Here is an 11,602-nt window from a genome sequence, read left to right as displayed (position 1 = left end):
CAACAATTGATGCAAATGTTATTACATAGACTGATGTAGGCTTATTTTGGGGTTGATTGGCAAATTTTGGCTCTTATACTATTCTACAACAACTAATGCAAATGTTATTACAATGAAATCAATGTAAAATAGTAGGGGAGGGGAGTCAAGATTTTTGAAAGAAGAGGCCCAAATATAAAATTATAGAAAATACACCTACATTTTTTTTTTCTTTTCTTAAGGTCAAGGGCCCCCTTGCTCCGCACCTTTAGGTAAGACCACCTTAGAATCAGTGTTGTTGAATGTTTTTGTGTGTATGCACGGATCACAACCTAGGTTTTGTCACAATTGAAACATGTAAATAAGTTAAGGTTCCTATCAAACCTGTCAAATGAAATGACAAATTGTGGTAAACTTTCGGTGCCCGGGGGGGGGGGGGGGGGGGGAAGCCATGAATGGAGATTTATTATTTAGTTTTTTTTTTTTTTCCCATTATTCTACTCTAATATAATTTAAGTGTATATGTGTGTGAATCTCTCTTTTGGAAACTTGAACTCCAGCACTTACCCCCCACATCCTACAAGAACTTATTCTTGTGAAGTGATTACCACACCAATGGTGTGCAATGGTGATTCATTTAATTAGTTTAATTACCATTTTTTGTTGACAATGACAATAGTAGATCCTTGCCAAAAAAAAAATTTCACCATAAGTTAACATTATTGAAATAAATAGTTGTATTATGTCCACGTACAAAATTTATAGTAAAGTTTAGCTCATTTTTATTTGAACTAACCACTTATATCACTTTTAACTAATATATCTAATAGCTTGCCACAACAATTTTGCTGCAAAATTGTTGTGCCCCTAACTATATTCTACACATATTAGCATCCACAATGGCTCATGCCAATTCTATCATATTTTACCATTTTAAAAAGCTAATTTATCAGTTATACTATACTATTTTACAATACACCAACATCCCAACTCTTATTTTACCATACTACACATTAAAATAATATAAATACATTTCTCACTTCTCTCTCTGATCTCTATTTCTCTCTCTCAACCACCAACCACCACCACCACCATCGTCCAGCTTCTCATTCACACCACCCACCTCCGCTAAGCAAAATCCAGCCAAAATCAAAATCAACCACCCTAAAGCAACGCCACCACCATCAAACCAAAACCAAACGATCAAACCAGGCCAAACCAAAAACAAACGATCAAACCAAACCGATCCACCATCGGAAAACAATCAAACCCAAACCAAACCGATCCACCAAAAACAAACGATTAAACCCAAACCAAAAGCAAACCCATTCAGAACAATCAAACCCATTCAGAATGATCAAACGATCAAACTCAAAACAAAAGCAAACCCATCAGAGCCACCATCGGAGCTACCGACGATCAACCCAACTAATCCACCCACCGATCAACAGATCCATCGATTCAAACCCACCGATCAACCAATCCAAACCACCATCAACTGATCCCAACCCACCGATTCAAACCCAACCCGACGATTCAACCTGCAAAATCCAAAACCCAGCACCGATGCAAGCTTTGAATGAGAGAGATGTGAGAGAGGGAATGAGGAGGGAGGAGCTATTATGAGAGATAGAGAAAGGAATTGAGAGTCAGAATGAGAGAGAGAGAGAGAGAGAGAGAGATGAGAGACCGTGGAGAGAGAAAGGTTTAAGCATAAAATATTATTATACTTTTTACCATTGGGCTACAATGCGGTTCTACATTTAGAACCGCACTATAGCACAATTGTATTTTTTTTTACAATAGTTGTATTTTACAACATTCAATGGAGGGAACATTTTGGGCTGAATGGTAAAAGAATGGTAAAAGCAGCTTACATTTGGCATTTAACCATACTGTTGCTGATGTTACACCTCTGCTTTTTATCTTTGATGGCGACGTAATAGACACGGAATTGGGTTGATTTGAAAACCTTGTGTTCAAGTATCAACTCTTGAAGTTGAGATGGATGATACATGAGGGAACTAGGGATGCCTCTCTCACAATTAAACAATCACCACACATAACATTTTTTTTTTTTTTTAGGAAAAGATAACATAATATATTTATAACAAAGATAAATTAGAAATTGGTTATTAACACAGTCGGCTAGGTAATAATTGATGTGGCGCCCAAAACCAAGTCCAATTAGAAGTTGGTTTGCAACTTGTCAATAGAAGTATCCATCTCCATAGGCCAACTTGACTCTTTTTTTTGTTTTTTTTTTTTAGGCCAACTTGACTCTGATACCAATTAAAGAAGAGAGAAAATAAAAAATCGACACCCTTAATGCTCTCTCTCTCTCATATAGATTCATAAACTCCACTCTACTTTCTCTCAAAAAAAAATTATGTATATATATATATATATATATATAACCATCCTATTGCTCTAATACTGTAGCTGCCTCCCTCACAATTAAACAGTTGCCGCTCAAGTACTACTGTGTTACCTCCCTCACAATTAAACAGCTGTGTTGCTCATATAAACTCCATTCTACTTTCTCTCAAAAAAAAATTATATATATATATATATATATATATATATCTCCATCCTATTGCTCTAATACTGTAGCTGCCTCCCTCACAATTAAACAGTTGCCGCTCAAGTACTACTGTGTTACCTCCCTCACAATTAAACAGCTGTGTTGCTCATAAAGTAATATATTTACGAGAAAAGAAAAAAGTGATTGATGATTTATTTTACTAACTTTTTATATTTTCAATAATCATGCTAATTTTTTATATTTTTAATAAAAGTTGTATTAAAAAATTTTTAAAATAAAATTTTTATAAATTTTTTCCAATAAATCTTAAGTGGGAGGTTGTTATTGGTGAGGTAAAAAAATTATTTTAGTGGTAAATTAAAATTATAACCAATACCAACTAACTACCAATAATTTGACGTGAAAATGTTATGAACATAACGTTTATCATACTTGTAATAATTATTAACAAAGTTGGTAAGGTAATTAATAATTGTGAAAATGGTTGCAACTTCTTGATCTACACGGCAATATGACCTGCCTGCAAGGTCACTTCCACACCACACCCCCCCCCCCCCCCCCCCCCCCCCCCCCCAACACACACACACATCTTATAAATCCATCACATCAGAAGTCCTCTTTCTCTCCTCCACAAGACCACCAGCCCTGTCCACAGCACAGTCACTATGGTCACATCACCTCCTAACCATCCCATTCTCAATGACTCAGCAAGTTTAAGATCAACTTGGGCTCAACGTGCATGGGTAGCATGTGGTTGCACCACGGTCCTAATCTCTCTAGCAAAGGCAATAATAGGTGCAGCCGAATCACACATATGGTTTCGCCCCATTTTAGCGGTCACATCACCTCCTAACCATCCCATTCTCAATGACTCAGCAAGTTTAAGATCAACTTGGGCTCAACGTGCATGGGTAGCATGTGGTTGCACCACGGTCCTAATCTCTCTAGCAAAGGCAATAATAGGTGCAGCCGAATCACACATATGGTTTCGCCCCATTTTAGCAGCCTTGGCCGGCTATATTTTAGCTGACCTTGGGTCCGGAGTGTACTATTGGGGTATTTACAATTATGGTAGTACCTCAACTCCAATTTTTGGTGCCCAAATAGATGGGTTTCAAGGTCACCATAAGTGGCCATGGAAAATCACTAGGACACAATTTGCAAAAAAATTTCACACCCTTGCTCGTGCTGTCACATTCACAGTGCTACCAATGGACCTTGCTAATAATAATCCAATATTTCATGCTTTTGTTGGTGTGTTCTCAGGTTGGATTTTGTTTAGCCAGCACTTTCATGTTTGGGCTCACACAACAAAGAGCCGGCTTCCACCACTGGTAATTGCATTGCAAGATATGGGATTGCTTTTGTCATGCCAATATGCTGATCATCATAGGCCACCTTATAACAATAATTATTGCATAGTGAGTGGGCTTTGGAATAAGTTTTTGGATAAGCAACATGTTTTTAAGGCATTGGAGACGATTCTGTTCTTTAAGCTAGGGGTGAGACCTAGGTCCTGGAGTGAGCCCAATTCTGGTTGGACCGAAGAGACTAAGGCTTAGGGGCGACTCAATCCTTAGGCTATTTAGGCAATGTCCTAAGGCTCCCAAATGGAAGAAAACTCATATTTGTATAAGGTTTCACAGCATTAAGAAAAAAGGTGTAGTTAAAAATAATAATAATAAAATTAAGACTTTATCTCTTTTGACCAATAGAATGCATTATTTATCTTACAATGTAAAATTTTTAATTAAAGCCCAAAAATTTTAATAAAAAAATTATTCTTGTTTTAAATGGTGTGCACTTTGTTAATACATTGTACTTTGTTTGCAGTAGTTTAAGAGTAAAAAAATTTCAATTTCCAAAACACATGAATGGTGAATAGACTTATCACATCTTTCTCTTAATCAAAATTAAAATCAGAATTAATTGTTTTACAGGAAAATTCATTACTGAAATCCAATGTTCAGTACCTAAAGCCTAGCATTGCTAAGAGAGACAATGACTATCTCAAATATTATATTTATTCTAATACTAGTGGTTTTAATTAATTTGGAAAAATTGAAAGTTTTAAAAGTAGTTTTGCAAAAAGATGAAAAATACTCAAATGAACATATTAAATTATATTAAAAGGCTATATTCTTTTTCTAATGCATATATCACTTACAAAATAAGACTAACAATATATTTTTACAATTTTGCAAAATTAAAATCAATAAATCCTATTTGAGATCGACTATGTCATAAGAAGGATTAGGTGGTTTAACCATATATTACCAATTGAAAAAGAAATTTTAGTACAACTTGAGCACAAACAAATAATTACTAGTAATTTTTCATTTTAAAAAGTAAGAAAAATATACTTTTAGATGAAAAAGAAAATCAAAATATGAATATTATTCAATTAATACATAAAAATAAGAGAAGACTCCAATTTAAATTGTTACATTAGGGCTAAAATACGTTGAGCAGGCCTTGTTGAGACTAATTATACAGTTCTCAAATTACAACCCACTGACTTTTCATTAGTTTACATGTCTTTTCTAACTATAATGCAAAGATTCATGCCTTGTTCAATGGATATTCATGGTCTTCCAAATTTGCAATGGAAGCTAGGTTTGTTTGTGGATATATCTATTTTGCAAATTTTACAAGCTATATATAATTTAGTCTATAATATTTTATTGAAATTTTTGTTCATTGATTGGTTGGTAGTTGAAAATACATGTGACCTTAGGCTTTGCAATTTCTCCCACATGCTTTATCCTCATACTATTGCTTGATCCATGATGGGCTCAGTGGATACTTTATTGTAAGCCCATTGAGAATTATCATAGTCTTTTTTCTTTTTTTTCCTTTTTCTTTTTTTTCTTTTTTTGCTGAGAATTATCGTAGTCATTTCATCCTCAAAAATGGATTGTATTTAATTTTGGTAGCTCAATTTTATCCTTTAAATTTTTTTATATAAATAGGGGATAATTTAACCACCCTATTTGTTTTCTCTCCATTTTTTTGCTACCATGGCTACTACCTGCTAAGTGGACTGCTAATACAACATTTTTTAGCTAACACTAGCATTGGTTAATTGCATTTAATCCTTTAACATATTGGATTCGTTTAATTTTGATTCCTTCAATATTATGTCATTTCGATTTTGGTCGTTTAAATGTAGAGTCAAATTGATTTTGATCCATTAAGAATGGAATGCCTTTGAATTTCAAAAGTGAAATCCTTTGGAAAAATAGACAAAGTGATCATTGATTAGTTTTGGTTGACAATACATATGATCTTGAGCATCTCAGCAATTTATGAGCATGATATTATTTTTCTCCTTAATGGTTCAGAGGATATTTTATTGTAAGCCCATTTAAAATTATCATTAGCAATTTATTAAAAATTTAACTATAATTAACATATTTTTTTCCTTGTCACCATTTTTTTCCCTTTTCCATTTTTTAATATATACTTAGATATTTCCTTTAGAAACTCCAAAAAGTGTCAATTGATCTACAAGCTCTTGACTCGATTTAGGATTTAAGGCAAGAGTTGGTTTACATGTCTTATATTTAAATCTTAAGAAGGAGAATAAGAGATATATAACAAATATAAACACAAGCTACAAAAGGCACATTGTTCATTTTTTTTGCACTCAGCGATAACAATGTTTGTTATAATTGCAAGACGTAAATAAGTTGAGTCAAGCATCTAAGATTCGTTTAATTAGTTTAAATTGGCCATTTTTGTTGATACAACATTGACAATTGACAGTAGCAGATCCTTCCTAAAACTGTTATAACAAATAGTATACATATGACAATTCTTTTTTCTTTTTTTTCTTTTTTTTTTATTTGCACATATGACAATTCTGCTCTTTATCTTTTGAGTGCGGTGTAACAGACATGAAATTGAGTTGATTTGAAAACATTTGCTTTCAAGTATCAGCTACTGGAGTTGAGTTGGAAGATACACAAGGGAACCAATATCGGCGTTTACGATCTCTATGGCCATCATCAATCATTGCAAGACCCTCCTGCATAAACAAACGGTTACTTCAGCCCAAGTGATCAAACCATACATAAGGCAGTAAGAGGTAAAAAAAAAAGGAACAGATAGTCCAGAGATAGCAAAAACATACATCTAGTAAAGTATCAAGAGCATCAATAGCACGACCAGAGGTCCAAGAAAGCCGTCTTTCTACTTCTTCAACAGTCACAAAGCCTTGAGCCTAAGAAAACATGAAAACGGTGCAATTTTAAAAAATCGTTCTCCCCAATTCAAATATAGTAATTTCATTCCGATGACATAGACCAAACAAGTTTATTATAAAGAAAATACCATAGTGCAAAGTCTGAGGGAAGAAAACAAAATAGAAAGCTAGTAACCTGAGCCAGCTCTAAAATTTCATTATGGTCTTTGTTTAATTCAGTTGGAACAGACCGAACAAGCTTTTTCTTTCCAACAGAAATCACCTCAAAACCACTACCCAATACCTGGAATTCATGAACTAGATGTTAATATTATAAGATCACACAAATTAATAAGCACGCAAATGCAGAAAAATAACCACTTACTTTGTAAAAGTTCTAATTACTTATAGAAAGCAGAAAAGCTACTAAGACAAAAAAAAAAATATATATATATATATATATATATATACATATATAATTTGCTTCTGCAACCACCAGGCCTAAAAGGCATACTGACAATTCTACCACCAGGGCAAAAATGTGGCATAAATGTAAGCATTATGTAAAAGCCACCAGGGGATATGATGCGTACTTTCTGTAGAAGCAAGCTTGAATCCCATGATCATTTATTTTTTAGTGTTCTTTCTCCAAGAGGATAGGGAAGGATGTTTTGAGGTGGTGTTTGTTTAATAGGCAGATTGGATCTTGGGATAATGAGCTTGCTTGGGCTGTGAGGAGATTGAAGGGGAAGAGTTTGCAAAATACTATCAGCAGAATTTCATGGCAGATATCATTTATCATATATGGCAGGATCGAAATGCTTGAATTATGTTGGGAAGGTTTGTACTGAGGCTGAAATTCTTCAAGCTGAGAAACAGGATGTTAGGTGTAGATTATATTTGCACAAGAATGTAAAGTCCACTTTCCAGAATAGATTTTTGTGTAGTCTATTCCAGTTACTGTTTTTGTTAAGAGTTAGTTCTGTTTGTTTAGATGTCAGTCTGCTCTGTTTTCCCTTTTAGCAGCACTGTTTTGGTGTCCTCTTTGGTGGCAGTGGGCAGTGTGTTGTATTTGTTTCGATTGATGAATTAATTCTAAGCTCATTCATCAAAAGAGAAAAAAAGCCACCCAAAGTTCAAGAACATTTTCTAGCAGGCAGATCAAGAAAGTAAGTCTACCATTAATTTTTGAAACTTCAAATGAAGCATATATTCTCTACCCAAATACAAGTGATAAAGGTAATGATTATGGTGAAATCAAAATACCTTCAGTTTACTTATAGCACGCAGGCAGTCATCCTCAGAAACAGCTTCACGATCACTTTTCCGCTGACGAAGCAGAATGCAGAGTTCCTGCAGGTTTATCAAGCCTCCATTGTGGGGTCTTGTTGCCAAGCAAATCTCAACAATTTGTACTCCTGTCTAGCCAAGTAGCTCAGTTTTAGACTTTTAAGTATTATATTTTCCAAAAATCATGATAAGTAAGCTTTTTAGTTAAAGGAACAACTAGAAAGTAAACAATAATAAGTGAAGAAAGAAACTAATTCACAATTGGTAGATTCTTAATTTGGTCCAACAGGCAAAAGAGAGGGAAGAGTTCTTATCCTATCGGAAAATCTGATAAAATGCATGAGTTCTCACAAGTAGAAGGGTCCAAAAATACATTACAAATCCTACTTTCAAAATTCAATATAAAAAAGAATGATCAATTTTTTAATAAATAAAAGAATTAAACCAGGGAAACACAACTTAGGCTGACAAGGGAATATACCAAATCCCAGTAATGTCTAGGGATAGCACAACGCAAATTAACAGTAGCACAAACTGGCAACTGAAGCTCATTGTCTATTTCTAAGTTCAGCAACCCCCCTCCCCCTCCCCCTCCCCCAATCTCTTTCTCTATTCATGTGCATAATCTAATTTCTTCGTGTAGCACAAAGAAACCACATATGCTTTCTCTCATTCACTCTCTCCTAGCATATTTATTTTACATTTCATCTAAAGAACTTTAGAATCAACCAACACATCTGAGACATTAAACACTTTTCATTGATAAGACAGACAATAAAGGATCAAAAAAGGCCATACACACCGAGTTCATAGTAGAAGTCACCAATCCCCAACAACTCAGCCCAGAAACCCTTGTTTGAGGCCAACGGATCCACCCCTACTTTTGCACACATTTTATGGAACTGCGACCTGAATGCCGGGTTCTTGCGTATATCATTCTGCACCACCAAGCAGCCACATTTAACTCAATTTCACCCCTTAAATAATTAAAACAAAAACAAAAAACCCAATGTTGGGTTTTTTTTGGATTATCAAACACATGAACTGAATGATCAAAACCTTCCAAACCAATACAATTTGCATATACTTAAACAAACCCCACTTAAATATTCCAAAATTGAACTGAATCTGACCCGGGTTTTTGCATATTCACTACCTAAACCAACAAAAAGAACACCAAATTTGCAGCTTTTTCCCTTGTTAAAAAAACCCAACATATTACAATTACACCGTTGGATGTTTCAATGATCAAACACGATGACAACATCAAAATTTGCACTTTTTAATATATATATATATATATATATATATTTAAAAGACCTTGTGTTTGCGAGCGAATTCTTCGAGCTGAGTGCGAAAAGTGGCGAGCTGTTCCTTCATCATATCGGTTCTAATCTTCGCTACATTTTCACCCACCAAACGATATTGATCCTACATAAATATTTTTCAATGAACAAATCAAAATTAAGAAACAACCCAAAATAATAAAAAAGAATGAAAATGAAAACAGACCCTAGCAGCAGCGGCGGTCTGTAAGCCTCCGATTCCTGGTCGTCTTCTCATTTTTGTTGTTCTTCTTCTTCGTACTATTTCAAGCTCAGATTAATACTTTTTTGTTTTGTTTCAATACGAGGAAAGAGGGGTATGTGTGTTTCAGGTGAAAAGGGTGGAGTGTAGTTCGAGGTTGTTCTGATTTTGAGAGTTGGACTGGAGAAGGATCTCTCTCAATAATCTGATTCAGTTTTAAGAGTTCTTTCTTTTTAGCACCTTGTTTTCGCCTTTGTTTCAATTTTCCAAGAAAAGAAAACTTATTACGGCGAGTCTACGGTTGACCTTGTATGTAATAAATTAAAATAAACTAAAAAAATAAAAGAATGAAATAAACTTTGAGTTCCAATTAATTTCAATTGGTAAATTCTCTTTAGGGTCCATTTTATTGGAGAAGTGAAAAAGTGAGAGGATAAAAAATTATGGGAGGATGAAAAAGTGAGATGATAGAAAATATTTTATTTTTTCACATTTTCGTTTGGTTGAAAGTGAAAAAGTAGAAGATAAAAAAAATGAGTTTGAATAAATTTACTCATATACCCTTATTGAAAAATGATAATTAATTAAAACAAAAAGTGACATAATCACACAAAAAAAGAGAGCAATCATCCAAATTTATTAAAAAATAAAAATAATATCCTAAAGAGAAGAGGCAATGTTACTACTAGGTGTGTCAAATGGGTGGGTTTGGAGTGGGCATAATTGAGTTGGAAATATAAAACCTATTTACCCATTAAAACCCATTTAACTAATTGCTTCTAACCCAAATCCAATTCAACCTAACCTAATTATTATGGGTAAACCCCAACCCATCCAATTATCAAAATTACCAAAATGCCCCTAAAGTAAAAAACTCAAATTTCATGGCTCCACCCCCTATACTTCTCTGGTACAAAATGTGAGGTTGGAAAATTTCATCAAATCTCAAAAAAAAAATTTCTCAGCAACCAAAACTATAATTTTTTTCTAAGAAAACGCAGGAAAAACAAAACTATAATTTTCTTAGCAACCAAACACTCCCCAAGAAATGGAAGTGGAAGTGAAAGTCAGACTCCCAGACTCAACCTCCCCCCAAAAACACTCTACAATCCTCTCCCCATTCTACACCAAAACCCTTCTCCAAGAAAACGTCTTCTTCGATGGCTCCAACTCCCAACTCTCCTCCAACCTCGCCGTCCTCCACCTCTGCTTCATCACCACCACCGCCTCTACTGCCAACCACTGTGTTCTCTCCCTCAAAGCCAAACCCGTAATTTCACAAGGAATAAGCCGTGCCTAGGAGTTGGAAGAACCCATGGACCCCATTCTCGATCGCGCCTGCATAGCCAAGCCATGGTGGCTCTTGTCAATCACTGACTCCGCCATTGTTGAGAGAGTGAAGCAAGAGTTTGGGGTTTCTAGGTTGGTTTGCTTAAGTTGGTTTAGGAATCTGAATACATGATTGGAGGCTGAGAAAATGAGGGAAAATTTTAAAATTTGAAAACCCTAGAAACAATTAGAGAGGCTGAGAGTGAGGCAGGGCTAGGTTTTTTATTTTTATTTTGGATGGAAAGGGTTGGGTTGAATTTGGGTTAATTGTTTTTGGGTTAAATGGGCCTCAATAGGTCTTTAGTTAAAACCCAATAATTACTGGGTCTAATTGGGTTGATGCACATTTAACCCAAATAATAATTGGGTGGGTTTGGATTCAATTAAAGTGGGTAGGTTTGAGTGGGCAAATGTGTTTGGGCTTATTTTGTCACCTCTAGTTACTTCCAGGAAAAAAGAAGAAGAAGAAGAAGAAGAAGAAGAAGAAAGGCAACGGCTTGGAAAAACAAAAAAAGGGCAACGGTACTACCCAATTAAAAATAATAATTAAAAAAAAAAGAGGCAACTGTCTAGAAGAAGAAAAAAAAGGGCAACGTGCTGTACAATGAAAAAAAAAGAGGCAACTTGAAGAATGTGCTTATGGGTATTTTTGTCAATTAAAAACAAATTCATCCTCACTCAGTTTTCTCTCCATTTTGGAGAGAAAACTTTTTGGTGGGCCCGGAGAGAAACCCACCATTTATTTT

The 11,602-nt window shown here is 34.7% G+C and overlaps 2 protein-coding genes across 2 annotated transcripts; one reads left to right on the top strand and one right to left on the bottom strand.

The window, feature by feature from the left end:
• Positions 1–3,189: 3,189 nt before the first annotated feature.
• On the top strand, positions 3,190–4,227 carry LOC115956367 (fatty acid desaturase 4, chloroplastic-like). Its single transcript, XM_031074768.1, has one exon. It carries the CDS (start codon positions 3,190–3,192, stop codon positions 4,084–4,086), a length of 897 nt encoding a protein of 298 aa, XP_030930628.1. The 3' UTR covers positions 4,087–4,227.
• Positions 4,228–6,161: 1,934 nt separating this feature from the next.
• Positions 6,162–9,770, bottom strand: LOC115957454 (vacuolar protein sorting-associated protein 22 homolog 1-like). The gene is made up of 7 exons (XM_031075697.1): positions 9,513–9,770; positions 9,321–9,431; positions 8,803–8,938; positions 7,977–8,128; positions 6,907–7,014; positions 6,660–6,749; positions 6,162–6,554 (listed from the first exon to the last, which is right to left on the bottom strand). Exons 1-7 carry the CDS (start codon positions 9,561–9,563, stop codon positions 6,456–6,458), a joined length of 747 nt encoding a protein of 248 aa, XP_030931557.1. The 5' UTR covers positions 9,564–9,770; the 3' UTR covers positions 6,162–6,455.
• Between the last annotated feature and the right edge of the window lie 1,832 nt (positions 9,771–11,602).

Source organism: Quercus lobata, chromosome 8 (genome assembly GCF_001633185.2).
Source record: "Quercus lobata isolate SW786 chromosome 8, ValleyOak3.0 Primary Assembly, whole genome shotgun sequence".
NCBI lineage: Eukaryota > Viridiplantae > Streptophyta > Magnoliopsida > Fagales > Fagaceae > Quercus > Quercus lobata.
This window is presented reverse-complemented; position numbering and strand designations above follow the sequence as displayed.